At 41.2% G+C, this 20,381-nt stretch overlaps 1 protein-coding gene across 1 annotated transcript in view; it reads right to left on the reverse strand.

The window, feature by feature from the left end:
- Window positions 1-2,443: 2,443 nt before the first annotated feature.
- LOC149298711 (serine/threonine-protein phosphatase 6 regulatory subunit 2-like) overlaps window positions 2,444-20,381 on the reverse strand; it is a 32,911-nt gene continuing 14,973 nt past the window's right edge. Inside the window, exons 8-22 of the mRNA XM_089487059.1 lie at window positions 18,300-18,452; window positions 17,957-18,160; window positions 17,104-17,168; window positions 15,468-15,583; window positions 14,876-14,961; window positions 14,465-14,545; window positions 14,154-14,251; window positions 13,480-13,537; window positions 11,092-11,213; window positions 10,364-10,545; window positions 9,597-9,759; window positions 9,306-9,394; window positions 8,465-8,669; window positions 4,499-4,657; window positions 2,444-2,564 (exon numbers count right to left, since the gene is read on the reverse strand). Coding sequence (XP_089343185.1) covers window positions 2,444-2,564; window positions 4,499-4,657; window positions 8,465-8,669; window positions 9,306-9,394; window positions 9,597-9,759; window positions 10,364-10,545; window positions 11,092-11,213; window positions 13,480-13,537; window positions 14,154-14,251; window positions 14,465-14,545; window positions 14,876-14,961; window positions 15,468-15,583; window positions 17,104-17,168; window positions 17,957-18,160; window positions 18,300-18,452 — 1,902 coding nt within the window. The remainder of the gene's footprint in view (window positions 2,565-4,498; window positions 4,658-8,464; window positions 8,670-9,305; window positions 9,395-9,596; window positions 9,760-10,363; window positions 10,546-11,091; window positions 11,214-13,479; window positions 13,538-14,153; window positions 14,252-14,464; window positions 14,546-14,875; window positions 14,962-15,467; window positions 15,584-17,103; window positions 17,169-17,956; window positions 18,161-18,299; window positions 18,453-20,381) is intronic.

The raw sequence follows: 20,381 nt of genomic DNA on the forward strand, positions 1-20,381 counted from the left end.
TCAATATTCACTAATTAATATACACTAAGGCTTGCAGCACTCTGGCTAATTTATGTGATCACTGGTACAAGTACATTAGCGAAAGATTAAAAAAAGAATCTAAATGACTTCTTGCTGTTTATAGAAATAGCAAAGGGCTTGACAGGGAAATTGTGTCCAAACCACAGTAGCAAAAACATTTTCGCTTTGATAGCAATTTAACATAGATGGTGCAATTTAACATGGGTGTTGACAGCAGCTGTAAGGCTCAAGCCTTAATCACTCCTTGCTCTTGTCTTAGATTCAGGATAGCTTCATGCCTATCCCATGCATGTTTACATTCCCTCACAGTATAAGCCTCTACCCCCTCTGGCGGGATGGATTTCCACTTATCTACCACCCTCTCAGTAAAGTCAAACTTCCCTATGTCACATGTAAAGTTACTGGAGATTGTTGCCGTGTCTCGGGCATTCCGATTATGTAAAGGAATGATAGGTTTCCTTTTGAGGGGTTCCGTTCACACCAAGCCCTCCATGCACATTGCAGGATCTGAAGTACTACGATTAGTTTGCGTCCTCTCCTCTCACTATTTCAGGCCTACTGATGGAAGACGTGCACAGATTTCCATCTGTGTGCGTTTGGTTATTCTAGTTCAACAGCCAGACAATGTCTCCATTGTACATTGCTACTGGGTAACAATTTAGTCTGACATTTCACTCAAGGCCTAGTATATACGGTACATATTATCAAGTAGTTTCAGGAAATTCTTACCAATTGTAACCAACGTTTCTGACACAGCCTGGCATGTTCTGTAAATGTTTATACCATGGATAATGTCATGTATGCATAATCCAGATTCTGGTTTATTAGCCAATTAATCAGATAAAACCCTAAAACATTTTTCTTTTTTGTAAGTGCATGCTGGGAAAATTAGTGTAATGTATGGTTATTGTGATCGTCTTTTCCTATCAGACACATTGGGCAATTCTCTAAACTCCAATTATGGGGAACATCCTAAATGTGGCACAATCACTATGGAAGCCGGTGGCGTTTTCCTGCTTATTGCTCCATTGCCACTTCACCTACACGACTTAAGAAGGCGACAACAAAATAATTTTAGTGTCTTAATGAAAAAAGTATGTGTAAAGAGCAGTTCTGGGGCAAAGTAGTTGCTACAGTGATTGCTTCACATTTATTGCATTGTATGACAATTCCTCTTAATTACCCCTATAGGTATTACCTTGGGGCAAATATAAACATGGACAACATTTGATTTGTCACAGGGCAGGTCAAATGTAAGAGAATATATATATGTATATACACACACCGGTATATAATGACCCAGGAACTATTTGAGGCATAGACTTGTACCTAGGAAATTGAAATATCACCAAGAGGGATATATTTCAAACTATTTATATACAGTGTGTGAAAGACACCAGAATAAGTAAGACTGGGGGAGGCCATGTGGTTTGCCTCCCAGGGGGCTCTTTCCCTCCTCAGCCACTTCTATGTGTGCCCTAAAGGCCAATGAGGAGGATGTTTCTTAAAAATATAAATTTCATGCATTCATTTAGGTCGTATTAAAAAGGACTGTGTCACAGATATCCAGGATTAGGCATACGTGTAACTCAGTACATATGTTCACCAAACACTGCCTATAATATGAATCATATTTGTTAACAGACTTAAATATTAAAATATTAAATATTTAAAATCTTTTTTAGATTTTGGCACAGCTATCTCATTGCTGCATTTTAGCAGTAGGACTCGTGTGCGCATGCACATTCTGCTGCGCCTGTACTAGTGGCACCTAAGTGAGCACCAGCACTTCTATTCTGTTGTAAGGAAGTATAACGCAAGAACGTCCTACCAGACTGGAGACCACTACCACCACTTCCTTCCTTATACATCTTAAATTGGGAATTAAGCAGCCATGTATCTTCTAGGGCGCTGTGCTCCACTGCATCTGCACAGACAAATACCCCTGAGTAATCAACTGGTACTTCAACCAGAGAAGAAGTGCTGTCTCATTTGGAAACATTAAGTGCTGGGTGTTGATATTTTCCATAAATTGAGAATTACTCCAAAGCCAAACACTAGTAATTGCAATGATGCTGTTAAAAGGGAAGAAGTTTCAGCAGTTGGCATAACCTGAAGGCAAAGTTTTTTTTACCGTGTGGTACGTGTAAACAATGTATTTCTGATGGTCATACCACAGGCTGCTTACCCCCTGCACATTTCTTTTTAATCTGAAGGTTATTTTTGGTTATGGGGATTTATGTAACAGAGGTATTCATCTGAAAAATATCTTAGTCGTTTTTGGCTTAGAAACACTGCTTTCAAGGAAGGAAACATGTTGATGGGAAATGGGCCATGTAAGTCTAATGTACTGTACAAACCTACGTTCCTGAGTGCAGTGTGGGTGAGATGGTCGGATACTGCTCTTCCAGGGTCCCAATCCTTAATGCTCTTTCTCCTGCCAAGAATCCCTTCTTGTATAGTTCTGAACACTGGACGTGAAGAAACAGGAGACACAAGCTGCTGAGATATTAGGCAAGTGACAAGCAGAAGGTACACAGCACCTGCATTTAAAAGATCATTTTTTACATAAAAACAAAGATATAAAATAAAAACATTAAAAGGGACGTCTCTCCCTTGTACTTCCCTATGTAGCAGGTGCACATATTTTTACAACATTAAGGGTCTTGCAATTCAATGCTACAAGAGGTATTTTTTTCTGATAAACAATTGGATACCCCAGAATATGTTTCATGGGGCAGGGCAAAATGTACATGTGATAGGTTCAGTTACTCGACAATAAATGAGCTTCCCTCTGTTGGAAGAGGTTTTTCTTTCTTGACTAAGGGCTCCTCAAAGGAAACAGCTAAAGTGCACAGAACAAAATATGATGGCTAACTGTCTATGTCAAACATGCTAACTTGTCCTGGGAAACACCAGCCCTGATTCACGTTGCTAGGAACATAGCCCATGTAAGCAGGCAGAAGCATGCCAGGACATCCGCAGCAAAACACGGAAGATTATTGCTAACAAAAACACAAAAGAATTGCTTGTTGCAGGAGGGACTCCAGGTTAGGAGCCAAAGCTTCTTTCTTTATCATCAATGTTCATTTTCCCAGATGATCTGCGAGTCCCCTGTAGTGGAGAAATAAGCTGCTTGTTTAGGAGGCAGTAATCCATTTCATAGTATCTGCGGGGCTGGTTCCCATACACAGACCCCGTGCTACATTTCCAAGTTGTCTGTAGATCAGTCTGTACTAATGTCCCCCTTGCAGCACACTCTCAGCCTTACTCAAAGAAAGTTCTCCAAATAAATGAGGCATAGGTGCAACAGCGCACAGGTCCCTGGGAGTACGAGGTCCTGCCTCAGACCAGATGTAGCTCTCAGCTTCAGCAATGTCACGCTGGCCCGTTGAGTGTCGTTTCAGGCGTCAGGGCGAGATCACTGCAGCTGAACAAATAGACAGTATCACTAGCCGAATTCAGAACACCAATAAACGTAAAAGATGTTTTAGACTCTATTCCATCCATTTTCGTTACTAAAGAGGCCACTGGCATGAGAGTTTTGGTTTCAACTCCCTGAATTCACTGTGTATTGTAAAGGGCCATGCTTGGCAAAGTATCTGGTAGATGGGCTGCACAGGACCTGCAAAATGCACTGTTCAACCAGTTAAATCATGCAAAGCAATCCAAGATACTTTTGGAGCAGATGATCTCTGGGGCTGACTTTTTATGATGCATAGTGAGAAAAACTGAGATGTAACTGCAACTCTCCTGCAAATGTCCTCAGAAGTGAATAAGCCCAAATGTTTGTGTTCAACATTACCACGGAACTGTGTCCTACAGCTTTGCATTCAGGTAGAGAATGTGGAAGTTGAAGAATTTTGCTGATTCTGGATGTCAGCACAATGATCTTTACCTCATTGCTTATTCTGCTGATAGCAGATAAGATAACCCTACAATCACCTGTCTACCTCATTTCTTAGTTTACTTATGTCTTGTTTGTGTCTTGGAAGAATGTGTACGTATGGTATGTTTTCGTATGTTTTCTTTGCTCTAAGTGCCTTGTTGCAAAGAATCAGAGTCCACCACGACAAAGGACAAGTTGTCCCTTTCTTGACCTTCTGTAAGTAAAGATTTCACATGTCTGGGGGGGGCTATTTTTTTTTTCCTTGACCTCTTTAAACCGTGTGTGTCAGCAGATTAAAGTAAATATACCAACAGATAGCTAGGCAATATGCTAATAACTGTTTGTGCTTCTTTGCCTATATATTGTTAGAAAATTAAGGAGGGAGAGAGAAGTCTGCGAACTGGACTCTCCCCTGTGCGCACTTGAATAAAGAATCTCTTGCTTACTCAACTCATTAAACTGGTGTCGTCAGATTTCTTGCCAACATTCCCAAGCACATTGTGCCAGCGTTCTGGCTGACATAACAAAAACCCCTTACACGCCTATAGACACAGAAATGCATTGAGAGGTATAAACCTAGTGGCTCACCCCTTGTCCCTGCAGGAGCTTGGCGTGGTTGTGGTAAATGGTGCAGCTCCGCTCTGATCTGAGGACTGATCTTCATTGCTGCTGTTACAGGAATGAAGTTCCTTTGTGGATTTAACATCTGTGATATTCAGCTGATCAAGGGCAAGACCTTCAGGGTTACTGCAGCAAGAGAAGTCCAATATGTCAAGCTGTTCGACACAAAGCTAATGCACAGCCCATAACCAAATTTACTGTAAATCAGACGTTCTTCCCAAATGTGGGCGATATTCACGCTACATGTCTATTACTGTTCCGAAGTTAAGAAAACGGGGCCCGTGAGTGAGCGATCAGAACCTGCGGGTATAGTGTAAATGACATGACACCACATGCAAAACCAATGGCTTGTGAATAGTACAGTATGCATATTAATACAGAAACATATTTTATTGTGAACAGAGTACTGCAAAATAATGTATGAAACCATGTACTATGTGGATAGAACGTCTCCAGTAACTGTGACTGAAATGCATGGATGTGGAGCTGTGCATATCAGAAAGAATGGCACACCTAGGAGACATCCCTTTCTATACAGAAAAAGTAGACCCGGGTATAAGAGTATTACATGCATGTGCACTATTTACCTTTATGTAGCACTATGCATAGGACAGAGATTAGAAGTAGCATTAAATATCTAAATATGCAAGATTGCATGTGTATCGTTAATACTAATATCGCAACACATGTTATGCATTAAGCCGATGGGTTGGGTATATATGTGTGTGTGTATGTAAGCTGTGCACTGCATGCCTCTGATGAAGGATTACACAACACACAACGCTATGTGTGTCTGGGCGCCAGTGACAGTGTTGCGTGTCCGTGTGCAGAACACAGAATTACAGCGTCCGGCACACTTGTAATGTGTTGGGCGATACCTTTCTGTCAAACCCAGTGCTGCGTTCTCCGGCAGAAGAAAGGGAGCTGGAAGGGATTCTAGCGTATGACATGCAAATGGTGTATCTACAAGACTATTCATTATGGTAATAACTCCCAACAACTTCAAGAAATATTGATGGGTTCAATAACCTGCATGACTCCAGCAAACAAGATACATTCTAAACCAAATGGCTCCTCTATTCTCTATGGTGATTAATATGTCATGAATACGTAAAATGAGAACAGACATGAAATTGATAGAAAGGTGCCTCATCCACTTGTAGTCACGCCATACATACATCTATAGGATACAAATAACGTTCCTTAGATCAAAGAATTTAAGAAAGCAACGGATTCCAACACATATACTTTTAACAAAAAATGCAATATACCTACTATGTAGAGCAACTTATAGGTGGTCAAATACAATAGCTAACATAAATTAACACATTACGTTCCTCTACAAATTCCAGGCCAGCTGTTTCCATTGCGATGGTCATGTCCTCCATGCAGAAAAATGAAGTGATTGTGAAATGCAGTGAGCATGCAAAGCAAGCAATCAATTCACCCCCAAAACATTCAGTACACTCCAAACACCTCCAGGAGAAGGGAGAATCTTATGGATATGAATGACAGCACTACAGTCTTGTAAGGACGTACACAGAATCGCATTTACCTCTTCCTTGTTACAGAGAAATGCCAGGGCAACACAACAGCGTATACAGACTAGCTATATGTGAACCTGGGTGCACACGGCAGCGTAGTCTGTATATAGAAGTGAGACCTTAGCCCTAGTATATTTATAAATGCATATACGTACACTGCACTTTTTGCGTACCATAATTTTTCTAAATAACTTGCCAAATTACATAAATGGCCGTATGAAGCCCCTAACCATTACGCCTGCTGCTGATTCAGTAGCGCCCGGCTTAGCTAGGTCTGATAGGGGAAGTGACGTCAGTGGGATATTTACAGGTTGGTCATCTAATAATGCAAGGTTTAAGGCCAGACATAGACCCAGTGGGAGCTGGGCTTTACTTTTATGACCTTATTTTTGGCATTTCATTTAGTATATAAATGTCTCTCCCTTACGAGCCCAAGTTGATACAGATGGCAAGGAGTTGACATCTAAAGGCAAGACAAAACAGGAAACATACAGTGAGCCACTAACTGAATGGATTAAGGCCAAGCAGGAGCGTAATAAATCTGTGGTAATCTAATATGTGGGTGTAAAGTCAGTTGTCATGGATATGGAGAATGTTGATGGTGAAATTTGATTTTGGAACAATCTTGGCGCATGACCATAAGCAACAAATATGGTATCGGCAAATCCTGTACAAGATCTCAAATAGTATAGACAATATACGGTGTATGGAACCTTCAATTTAATTGTCGAAAGTCCAGTAACAAACAAATCTGTACAGGGGTCTAACAAATGAACATGGATTATGCGCAAGAAACAGTCTGGATTCTGATCCAGTGGTTGTTTGTAGAGGAACTTTAACATGAGGCATGATGCCACTTACCTGTACAATTACCACTGGCATATACTGTAAGTTATTTTAAGATCATTTCCCTACTGTAAGACCTGATGAACTCTCCAGAGATTAAACTGGATGGAATGGATATGTAACACCTAATTATTGACAGTAATGGGCACTATGGATACTGTCAGCATGCTCCCACCCTGTTACTGGAAAAAGAGGGCAAATATCCCCAACCGAACATTCCCAATAAAAAAATAAACTCTACAAAGACAAATAAATTGGTATACAGCTTCTGGCACACTTGTAGTGTGTGGGGCAATACCGTTGGGGCAAACCCAGTGCTGCATTCTCTAGCACAAGAGGTGTACAGTGTATAGAACTGAGACTCGAGCAAAAATAGAGGACTGACTCTATATGTAGGAAGATATATAGTGAGTCAAATCCACAGAACGTACTGGATAATCCAGGAGTATCTCCCGGAACACCCAACAATTGAGTAATGGGCTTTCTGTGCGGGTATGAAAGCAGAAACTCAACTGCTCAAGATGCCCAGCTAGTCCACCCTAGCAGATGAACTGTGATCGTATACTCTAAAACACAAAAATACTATTGAAGTTGCTGCATTTAAACGAACACCTCGACTGCAAAGAACATTATAGAAGAGTAGCAAACACAGCATACCATTATGTTACCCAAGGTAAAGGAGATTTAAAAACGTGCATGGATAAGGCAAGATATTGTGGGAATATACCACGCACTGTACAGAGTAACATGTTGGCTACACAAAGTCAAGTCTCTTTTACACCGAGTAACAACTGAGACTCTCCCTATTCCATTGGGTGTTTGGAGCATGTAAGTCCTTCCTTGGCATGCTGTACATACCCTGCAGGTGTAAAGATTCTGAGAAGTGCCCACAATGAGGGGGAGAATAACAGAAGGACAGGTATACAGGAAAGAGAAGGAACACAGTCAAGAGAAAAGTAAAATCATTTAATGAAATTCGTTTACAAAGTTTGTATAGAATTGATTTAGTGGTACATAGAAAATAGAAACACAGAATTTGACAGCAGGTAAGAACCATTTGGCCCATCTGGTCTGCCCACTTTTCAAGCTGTAAAGACTTAAAACTTAAACAGTCCTTGGTCTTCTATTAGATTCAGGATGATTTAATGCCTTCCCCACGCGTGTTTAAATAAATATGAAGGCTGGCAATTGTAAGAAAAAACACAACTGCTTGCATTTTCTGTCTTTAGTTGTTTTGTCTTGCTTCCAAAAAGCTGCCTTAGGTATATGGACCTTTAAGTGACATGGTATATTGTGAACTATAATATATATATATACCATAATATCCTAAATAAGTCATAGAGCACTATACAATTTTGATGAGCACAATCACATGAAAAAGAGATGTAGCCGCTTTCTACTCTGACATTCCACAGGATTTCAGAGTTCATTTTGTTACTGAATGCTTATACAATGTTACTAACTCGAATTTTACTTTGACACAGTTATCAGGGACATATTTTACAAACACCCTCACTTCTAGTTTTGGGGACCTTTATCTCACCTGCTGAAGGTGGCCTTCTCATTTTTTGTGTCCATGATGAGCCTGATGGTCTCATGCCCAGTTCCTGTGCTAATAGTCTCTGTGACAATGTTTATCTTCTCCTCTTCTTCACTGTCGGAGCCTCCTGAGGAACCGCTATCTGAACCAATTACTGCAGCCTTCCTGGCGACGCACACATTCCATGCACACGGTGAGGTGGTGCTGACTGAGGGAAAACCCAACCAACAACATTACAACAAATAAATAGAAACTGTCATCCTCATTCTATTAATTGCCATATAGTACTTTAGGTTTCTACAAAAGTCGAGACCTTTCTTAAACTCTACATAGAAATATATGGTACTATATATATATATATCTGAAGACATCTTTGATTTCATTAGGGTGTTGTTTTTAGTAGAGCCCTGCGCGGGACTGTTTTCTTAATCCTGCTCCCACTGAATTTCTGACCAATGTCTGTGTTCCACTCCCGCCCGCTCCCGCAACATATGTGTCCAATCCCGTCCACTCCCGCAAACATCATTCACAAACATTAATTCACTCATATACTCATTAATTCCCTCAATCACACACACTCGTTCATACAAACTCCCCCACCCACTTACCTGATTTCCCGCGTACTCCCGCAAGGCTGCCTTCACGTTGCTCACACACAGCGTCTCTTCTCTTGGCCCGCCGGAACAGAGCAGAGTCATGTGACGAAAATTCGCGCTGGGTGCGAGCAACGCACACAACACACGAAAAACCGCCCGCAAGTTTGCATCCCGATGCAGTCCTCTAGTTTTTAGTATACAAGAACAGTTTACTCTCCATACACCACGCCATCATACTTCATACTTACAAAATTTATCCTGACTGTGCTTAGTATGTCCCTCGGAGCCACTGCTCTCAGTATCCACAGGTGAACTGCATCGTGGTCCTGACTCTGAACTGGGGGGGAAAGGCAGCATTTTGTAAGCGAGACCATAAGCTAAAATGGAAACGTAGCACTGATAATTGCCTTATTATTGCATTTTACTCTGTAAATACAACAAAAAACACAGACACGTGCATAACAAACTTCCCAATTCTTGTTGCTACCCACAATATGACAAGAAAAAAAGAATCGATATGTGAAACTGCAAAACCTTACCAACAGAAAGGCTGAAAGTCTGTAAACTTGGCCCACCCCTTCTCCTCTGGGGATGATGTCTCAGGAACTGGTGCATCCCAGACGCTGGACCCTACATCCAAAGCCACAGAAGGTGCTGGGGGTTTGGAGTTGACAGGTTCAAACACAGCTGTCCATCCTGACTCTGAAAGCAGAACAGAATATAAGACCATGAGTGCATGGTGGCCATAAAAAAAAAGTTTATTTCTAAAGAAAGCCAACTGGCATGAAATATTAAAGAAATATAAAAGAAAACCAATAATGGTCCAAACTGGTACATGTAACTCTTTAAAGCTTTTAGCATACCTAAAAATCATTAATTAAAACTGCTTTTAGCTTGTGCTTTGTGTTTGGCGATTAGTGTGATTGCTTTGGATTTATTTATATTACGCTTAACCTCATAGAAACTGAAACCTGTGTCTCAAAGTTGAAATTTCCCATCTTAAAGTCCTCTCTTTTCTCATCGCGCCACCCTTGCACAGACCCAACCAACAACTATCATGTTCATCATCATGTTCTTATAGGATAACAAATCATATTTATACATTAAAGGGGGAGTACCAAAGAGAAGAAAATACAGAGAAAATACGGTGATGTCTACAGAAATATGTTCCAGTAAAAGTCCTTTACCTGAAGATCTGAAGAACCATTGTATTGTTTACCATAGGCTGCATGATAAAAATCCATTATTGCTACAATACACCCTTAGTAGACCTTCTGCCATGCACTCTGTTGAGTTTGCATCTCACCTTCAGAGGATGTGGCTGAGTCTTGTGTGGGGGGGCTGCTGCTGATGGGACTAAGGGCTGGTGGTGTCTCTACACCGTGGCTTGCCCCCTCATCCTCTTCATCAGATGCTGGGGTGCCAGTGGGCTCCCCATTCTCCACATCACTACGGGACGAGTCCTCTGAAGACTGAGAAACCCCAAATCTGCAATGCAGGGAGGCAAATAGTACAATGGGCAGAAAAGAATAGAGAAACAGTATTAAGAAGAGAATAGTGGGTTTTGTATGTAGACAAGAGCTCATATTAGGGAGCATAATAAAATGAATTCCATGCCACTTAAATTGTAAGGATGTTCCAAGCATTGTGAAGAGGGTGGTAGATAAGTGGAAGAAGTTACTAGAGTGAAGAGACTTAAACATGCATAGCACAGGCATAAGGTTATCCTGAATTTAAGACTACGGTAAGGTCCTTAGTTGCCATCTTATTCTATGTTCCTCTGATATTCTGTGCCATGTAGGTCACTTTTTATATTTTCATTGATTCTTTATGTTTATGTTGAGCCAAAAGTGTCAAAAGCCCTCTATTGCACATGCAAAATAAAATACTCAAATTTGGGCAAGTGTCCTCTAAAAAAATAACGCGTCAAATTCACAAAAGCACACAACTACAGGTACAGCCTACATGTTCTAAGCGACTTTGGGTTATATAACAGACAAGTAACATGTATGTGGCAGAGAGCCCCCCACTTACCGCATCCTAGACTTGACCTGAGTACCATAGCCAATTTCCTTCTCCTCCCATATATCTTCCTCTTCGTCATCAAACTGCTGGACGCGCTCATTGCAGCAGGCTTCAAACAAGGCAGCATTAGGCTGCAGAAAAACAACAGTGTCTAGTGAAAGTGAAGCAACAAACATCTTACAATTACACACAAGGTGTAATGTTTAATATATTGTAAATATAGCAATAGAATTTTTTTTTTAAATGTACTTATGTAAATTTTTCACTAAAATAGCTAAGCTGATAAAACCACCCCAAAATTTATCTTGATTTTGAAAAGACATCATTTACATATCATTTTCATATACTTCTGGCAATTAGAGGGTAGATTCTGCATCTGTGTAGTGTAGATGTTTGTTTCAAAGTTGTATGATTTTTGTAACACTAATAGTGTCTAAAAGTATCTACAAAATATCCACAGAAATGAATCATTTTGGCTTAATTTGGCTAGAGAACCCAAGGTATTTTGCCATGCAACCATTTTGCCGCCACAAAATTCTGCCAAAATTGGACATATTAATTTTCTGAGCCTTTTTCACAAATGCTTGTGTGTTCCGTAGGATTTCGCACAGTTTATCTGCAACTGCAGAGAAATGCACCTAAATGTGTTCACCTGCATCCCCAGATTGCAGAAGGACTAAAATAGGTAGAGATTCCTAAATAACTCAATGCTGGTATAATAGTTATCCAGCCAGAGGTGGTACCTTCCAGGACCAAAAATAGGTCCCAAACGATGTTGCCCTTTGTGCCTACAGAGTTAGGGCTGTCTGGAGGACTCTGATGTCTGAACCTTCCCTTGCTTTAACATAATATATACAATTTCACCCCACAACCTGATGGGATTTGCTGCTTGAAGCTGTCTCCCCTTAAATGGCATCAGTAATTCATCAAGTGATTCATCAATACAGATGTTTTGCTCTGGTGTGGACACCTGAGAACCTTTTTTGCTGTAACTGGATGTTTTTGTTTTTTTATAATGCTATAAAAAAAACTATGGTAGGATTATTCTGGATTGGCAGCCAGATATTGCGTGACATAACTGTTGGTTTCCAAAATGATGTTTTCAAAGAAATCATGGGTGAAATAACTTCTTACAAAATGAATTTGCTCATTATCCTCAATGTTATATGTGATGCCAGACGTGGCTTGAAATGGGGGGATTTCTGGGACCATGTTCATTTTAGACACTGGTTGGAGGACAGCAGAGCCAGCTGATGTGTTGCTTGAAGCATCAGATATTTGTTCATCAGCTGTAAAGGTACTTTGAGATGATGGAAGGGTAGCATTATATACATGAGACCTGTCACACTCGGCTGCATCAATGGCATATGCCTCATCTGTAGTATAGTAGTGTGCCAATTTATATTTCCTTGACGCTAAAAAACACGAAAACACACTACAATATCCCCAAATCCCCTCTACCCACCAAACTAACACTTACGCTAAAACCCGCTACACTATCCCTAAATCACCTCTATCTAAAACTAAAAGTTAAGATGGAGGGCTCAGGGGGTGAGCCGGAGGGCAATCAAAAGGTTTCATGCAGTGTTGGAACTTGTGGAGTTGCTTGCAACAAACAAACAGGGGACAAACAGGGCCGGCCCTACCACGGAGCAGAGTGGGGCAATTGCTCCAGGCGGCACTTTTTAAGGGGCGGCACTTTGCTGCCCCAAGCCCTTTTTTTTAAAGCGGAGGAGAGAGAGGGGCGCCGAGTGGTTTTCGCTTACCCGCTCAGCGCCCCTCTCTCTCCTCTGCGAGCCCTCTAGCTCGGTCTCGGTGCCGGCTTGTAATGCTGAGAGCCGGAAGATGACGTAATTTCCGGCGCTCATCATTACAAGTCGGCACCGAGACCGAGCAGGGAGACTCGCCACAGGACTGCTGAAAGGTAAGTAAAAAGGAGGGTGGGGGGGTAGATAATAGGGAGGGAGGGCGAGGAAGGGTAGATAATGGGGGGACGGCAGAGGAAGGGTAGGTAATGGGGGGGCGGCACTTTAAACTTCGCCCCAGGCGGCATTATGCCTTGGGCCAGCCCTGGAGACAAAGCTAATGTTTACTAACATTGGCTGTGTCACATGAATGCAAATGATCACTGTGATTGGTGATCACAGCGCTCATATAACTCTGGGATGCCTGGATTGTCTCATTGTGGGCAGTCTTCGTTGGAGGCAGGATGGGGGCCGCTGCATTTCCTATAGGACGTATTATTACATCCCCAGTCATCGAGGCCACTGTTTAGAGGGCATAATACTATGTCCCATAAGTCCTATTTGTCCACATGGGAAAAATAGAATTCTACAAACTCATCTATACATGCATCCTTATGAATGAAAAACAAACTATGACATATTAAATACATACACTGTCATCGTCAGCATCCATGTTGAAATTGATTTCTGCAATGCGGTCAAAGGGAGCACTGCAAAAGAAAGATTCCCTTGATGAGTAATAATTATAGGACATGTTGTAATTTAGATATACATTGTTTGTCATATTTGTTTACTGATGCATACAGTGGACCTTAACAATGACTGCAAAGCTGTGCAGAAGAAGTATCCCGTAAACGGTGGTTTAGTATTCACGTACATTGCATTCAGCACCTTCTCAAAGTGCTTAAGGCAAGTTTCACAGGAATATTCACTGTAAAATCTGTATTTTTTTCCAGCGGCATTGGCAACTGGGTGTATGCAAATACAACTTACTATAGTGCATAACTTAAAACTAGTGATTACTAGTATTGTGGCCATCATGTTAAACAACAAATACCATATATCCCAAGATGAATACTTACTGGCTGCTCTGACAACTAGAAAGAGCTGAAATGATCTAACAAATTTGCAGAATTTACCTATGTGCTACACTTAAAATTCTATTTTGTAGTGTTTAAACAGTAAAACAAGATACACGGAGCTTTAGACACAATCTTGCCACCATGAGTAAGCTTTGTACAGTAGTCTGTATTAGGTTAGTAGGTTATAGCCAGCAGGTGAAGAGAAACAAGGTGAATAACAGGTTAGAAACAGTAATACACATACTTTATGCTGTCCTCCTGCTCAGCAAATTCTTCGTCATTGAAGCCAAACTGATCAACAAAGTTAGCAGTCATCTGTTGGATCTGGTAGTCTGAGAAGGCCTGTAATGTGGAAAACAGGGGTGTTTTCTTTTTTTTTAATGGCTCTACTCTGATATTTGGATATTCTGATTTTCCGATGTACTGTGAAGGAAATGTATTCTGTACACATTAGCAGCACTGACACACTGTAGAGCTGGTACCAGGATATTGAATCAATATGAAGTCACTAAGATGATTTTCCCATTTAAAAATCATCTGTCCTCTAGAGCTCACCTGCTGCACAGACAACTCATTAGGAAAGGAGCCGTCAATGTCCTCATCCTCACTGGATGAGTGGAGGTGATGTGTGCTCACCTGGAACAAGGAAAGTAAGAAAGTGAGTTACTGGGAGGAAAGCAATGCAGAGGATTAATTGCATTGGAACATGAACATTGGGAGTGCATAAGGTAAGTGCGGGGAATCTAAACTAGAGCCAAAACCTGGCTTTTTCTCAGTAGAGCCGTTTGGATACAATAGCTCCTTGTTAATGAATAGCAATAGACTTGATGATGACTTGGCTTCCAAGTCACCTGGAAAGGGGCACGTGATGGGCATATCTGCTTTAACGGTGCTTCTTTTACGTTGTTGTGGATAGAAAGCATACACAGATCTTTACACACAACGGCCAGTCACACTATACCTTACCAAGTCCACTGTGTTCCTGCGGTTTGTCTCAGTTAAAGTCTCCTCCACAAAGCTTTCCCATCTCCCTCTGCAGTCCTCAGGTAGATCTGTAGAAAAAGCAACAGAAAGAAGAGCTAAAGCTGGAGAACGGAAAAGATGTGCAAAAAGACACGGCATTTGGTCACTTATAACCGGGCGCCCACTTTCATTGCTACAAATGCATTATTTGGTTGTAGATGTTACGCTGACAGTTACACGTTTTTCACACCCTGTACAGAAATTATCACTGGTTGGTGGGAAGAAGATTGCCGATTCCCTACTGCATAGAAAAGATCTATGAAAATGATTTTATAGAGGTATCTCTGCACAAAGACAGCAGAGAAATGTCAGTGCTCAAACAAAGCTAGACTAAATCACCTGGGTACAGACAGCAACCAAACATTTCTAACGTATCCGGGCTCATATTACAATTTGAGTTATTTAAAAAAGGGATTCATATTGAAAAGAGCAAGCAAGGGCTGACTGGACCATTCCATTGGTTGTTACGGAAATAAGATTACTTGTCAGATTTTGCACCAGAATCATAATTTATACATAGCCCCTATGTATGTACCTGTAATGAAGTCACCGATCTGTGCCTGCATCTGGCCTTTCTCCATGTTTTGAACAACTGCATTGGCAATGCGGGTCAGATGCCCCATATTTCCTCTCCTTCTACCACCCTCCGTCCTGAAATTAGAAAAGTTACACACGTAACAGTTACTGAGAAATAACAATGACACAAGCGTACAGCAGTGTTATGTCGTGAATTGTACTCAGTGGCGACTTATTTGGAAATGTTTCTGTTTGCCATCTACTCACTATGAGAGTTGTAATCCCACAACAATGGTAGAACTGGGTTGTTGTATAACAGTTTATTAGTAAAATTATTGTTTTATTTATACAGCAAAAACAGATTCTGTCGTGCTTTACAAGGAGTAGGAAACAGCATGAAATGTGTATGTAGTGGAAGCAGTGAGCAAGCAAGGAAAGGTCATTATTATTAGTATAATGGGAGAAAATAGCACATAGTGCTGTAGTGTGTAGAGTCGCACAGGAGTTTATTAAAAGTAACATGTGGCAAGAGAAAAAAACACCACACTACATTAACTATACTAGGATTTGCCCTGTACCGTTACGGCAATGAGATTATTATTTTTTTCAACTCACTATTTTGTGAATTTTCCCTCCAATTACCAAGTGTTATAAACATGGCCACCATCACCTGAGAGAGCAGGGAGGCCAGGTGCCACAAAAGCACCCTACCACCAGCTGCACCAGACCCCCCGGGCTAGGAAAATGATGTCATCTCCTGGTGCTCAGACATTGCGTGTGAGGACCTTGAGGGTGCAGAAGAGATGGCACCAGCCTACCCCGGCCTGAGCCAACAAATGTAGGTTGTGTGTGTTACTGTATGTGTGTCTATGTTAATATAAGTGTCTACGTATGTTACTGTGTGTGTGTATCTTACTGTGTATAAGTATGCGTGCGCATAAGTATGTTACTGTGTGTGTGTGTAGGAGAATCTTGTGGCTCCCACCGTCTTACAGGGGAGCCCCGGCATTTTTGTTACATCGCCGAGAAGAGAGACAGTGGCACAGCAGCATGCACAGAGAGTGTGAGCTAAACAGGAGACAGGAGAAGGTGAGTAGTGTGTGTATTGTACAGTATGTAAAGTGTTAGCATTTGTGTAGGTGTCAGTGTACAGTATGGGAGAGTCAGGGGTGAGCCCAGGGTTATTGGCACCTCAGAGAAGAGGAGCAGGAGAATAATGTGTGTGTATGTAAGTGTACATTGGTAGAGTGAGTGTGTGTTAAAGTGAGTTTGAGTATTAGTATGTATGTGTGTTAGTTATCGGGGGCCTTGAAGAAATACTGCACCCAGAAGCCACTAACAGTCAGCATGTCCTGTTCTCATAAGATGTACTCAGGAGAGGATCCTAAGGCGGAGTGATGGGTGATGCAATAGGTGCGACAGACATGGGGCAGGCTGAAGGGCATGGGGGCCCAGGCGTTTACCATGTACTGGGGCCCAGGAGTTAAACATGTACCGGGGCCAAGGCGTTAAACATGTACTGGCGCCCAGGAGTTAAACATGTACTGGCGCCCAGGCGTTAACCATGTACTGGGTCCTGCGATTTCTGGTGCTGGCCCTGGTAATAAAGAATGTGCTTGGAAATCAGTTGCTGTAAAGGGAGGGAAAGCACTTACTGAATCTTGTCATTGGTTTCCCAGGCATCCAGTATTCTCTGGACTAAACAGCATTTCTGAAAGAGCTAAACAAAACACATTAATGAGCAAGCGAAAGTAAACATTGTCCCTATAAATAAATGCTACGGTTCACAAGAGGACTCCTCTGCAAACATTATGTATTCTTCCAAAATGGACAGATACCCTCCATCAGAGCTATTACCGTACAGATGTGGCCTTCAAATTTAAGGTATTTACTAGGGAGTTAATACTGCATATTGGATACCAGACACAATCCCTATTGTGGAAATTTAATAAACATAATTAATGTTTAGAAAATCCAAGCATAACCAACAAGGAGTAGCTTAGTACTTTGTGAATGCATCAAGTTTGGTTTTTGAACTGTTATAGGATGAGTACATCTTCTTGCAGGTCCCTCACGCAGCTCTCCCGATGCTAGGCACCAGGAAGTGACATGAAATCACAATGATGGAAGAATGAGACCCCTGCCGCATCTCAATGATGGGCATCATGCTACTCATTACTAGGCCAACAAGTCAACAACTAAACTGAAGTACATGTTTTAAAAAAATGTTACAAATGATACCACGTGTCCCTGATCCTAATCATTTGCTCAGCAGATTAAAGTGTTTTATAACTCCAAAGGGATACAGATAATATGGATAATATGGATATCCCAAAATACAAATACAGTGTTCTGTAAATTAACAATACAACATTGAAAATGAAAAGGTATGTTCTTTTTAACAACCGCGTCAAATTAATACTTAGCAACAAGTTAGTCTAAGGCTGGCAAAGTAAAAAGAGAAGCTGAAAGGATAACAAAAAAAACAGAGAGTAAGCTTAGACTCACATGTGTGACCATGAGATCCTCCTGCTCAGGTATGGAAGTTTGGGTGTTTTCTGCATTTCCATTAAGTGCCTCTTCCTCTTCAGCCTTTTTCCCCTCAGTTACTGCATTTTTCCCATCACGCAATGAGTGGGACAAGATAGCTGCTATGCACAACTCCACTTGGAAGTGGAGGAAGTTATTCCAGGTGTACCTAAAGAACAAGTCCTGTGGGAGAATGGATGAAGATCAGAAGAAACAAACACAAAATAGATGTTGCCTGTCTACAGCAGGAGGAAAAAATTTTTTTTATCTCATTTGTCCCCTGATGAACAGCTTTAGAACAACTCTTGCTGGAATTGCTTACAAGTAAGAGGTCCATGGTGCCAAGGTGGCATAGCTCTTGGTTAATACTGGAAGTGTTGGTATGCAGCAAGGCAGCAATGAGCCGAGTTATGTGCAGACGGGCATTTCCCAGAGGCTCCTCCAGCACTCCAATTGTGGTCAAGATTGATTCTTTCTGCATAAAGAACGAAACATGACTTACTCACATATATATACTTCAAATACACACTAAGATGAAATGAGAAGATCTGACAGCTTACTTGTTGGAAAAATACTTATGTTATCGAAAATATTATTTGCTTACATATAAGGAAGTAGAAAATGTCATGTCCATGATATATGCACCAGTCCCCGCCAACACGCTTCCTCTATAATATTCTATATATATATATAGAATAAAAGGTCAAGTCTGGGCCATTTTTAATTATGCAGCTTAATAGGTGTAACCTGCTTGAAAAGTAACCAATCATAATGATGCATGCTATTACAAGTAGATAAGATGCTATATAAACCATGTAATCTAAACATATAATCAGACAATGCTTCGACTTTTGTGTGTTATGTGCCTTGTCTCGATTATGCGCATGATCTAAATAAAGGAAAACTCTTTCTCAAGAGAATTCGACCATTAATTCGACCAACATTTTGGTGCCCCGTGTGAGGAGGTCCTGACCGGAGACGGGGACGACGGTCCTGAGGAACTGCACCTCGAGAATCTGCATCTGGGGTAATATAAGTCCTCCAGCTAAGATTGCTGTTAACCAGAGGCACTTTGCGACATCGTCCCTGAAACCGGCAGCGTCCTCCCGAAGATTTAGTACGGTCTTCTCTTCAGAAATGTGAGTAGGAAAATATTTCTGGGAAATATTATAAGAGGTCAAAGTCTGTCAGGGACTACTGAAATAAATAACTGCGTATGCATTCGATAATAAGAAATAGTACTTGGAGTAATGAGACTGATCAGGAGAAATGTGCACAGGTAGTTAGTCATTATTTTTGTGATAACGAATTGTTGTTTGTAATTGTGACAATACTGTTGGGGTTGGTTGCGGCTTGTATTATTGTGAAAGAGTATCACAAGACCTTAAAGAGAAGAGCTCTTATGGTCCAGGGACAGCTATACCAACCCATGTCACAAATCTTGTCTGAATGAATCTGTGTGAATGACTGTTCAGGAGTCCTTTACGGCGAACGAACAGTTAATAAGGTTGTTGTTAATACGCCCCCCGGCATTTGTGAGAAGCTCTCTGTGATCAAGTGCTGGGATTGCAAGTGAACAACTTCGCTGCGAGAGTGATTTTCCTGCCTCTCCTGTCTATGAACGGTATCTTATAAATACCAAGAGCTCTTTGTTTAACCCTGTCCAGATGTGGTATCTTATAAATACCAAGGGCTCTTTATTTCACTCTGTCTAGAAGCGGTATCTTATAAATACCGAGGGCTCTTTGTTTCACTCTGTCCAGACGTGGTATCTTATAAATACCAAAAGATTTTCCTTGTTTTCTGCTTTGCGGTGAGATTGTATCATGGGGAAATCCCACAGTAAGGGAAAGAAACAAAAGGATGAGAGTGTTTTCTTGTGGATAAAGAAAAAACCACTGAAAGGAGACAAACAGTTCATGTACAAACTTAATCCAGAAAATGTTAAGTATTGTAAGAGATGGAAAAGCAAATTTGATTTTGATTGTAAATTAACTGAAAGGGGATGTATAACCTTACTTGATAAAATCAAGGAAAAGGGTTCCTCCAAATATGGGAAAAATGGGAAAGAGGTTGCAGAAAGGTGGCTTAGAGAAGCACACATAAGAAATCAGGCTATAGAGCTAAAAAAGGCACAACAAATACTAATGTTAAAAGAAAAGGAGGATGACAATTTAACGCTGGCGGCAAAACAGCAGAATAATCCATCTGTTGCTGAAGCCCCTTCCCCTCCTACTTTGCAACCTGTGGTAACGGATAACAGTCCAAAGGATGTGGTTAATTTGTCTCCGCCTGTACTGGAACGTATTTATCCAGATCTTAGAGAGTTAAACCCAAGTAACCCTATCACTACTGTTTCTGTGATTCACCCTGTACCTACTCTGCCCCCAGAATACTCTGGCCC

Source organism: Sceloporus occidentalis, unplaced genomic scaffold (assembly GCF_023333645.1).
Source record: "Sceloporus occidentalis isolate IW3139 unplaced genomic scaffold, rSceOcc1.0.p SCAF_31, whole genome shotgun sequence".
NCBI classification, from domain to species: domain Eukaryota; kingdom Metazoa; phylum Chordata; class Lepidosauria; order Squamata; family Phrynosomatidae; genus Sceloporus; species Sceloporus occidentalis.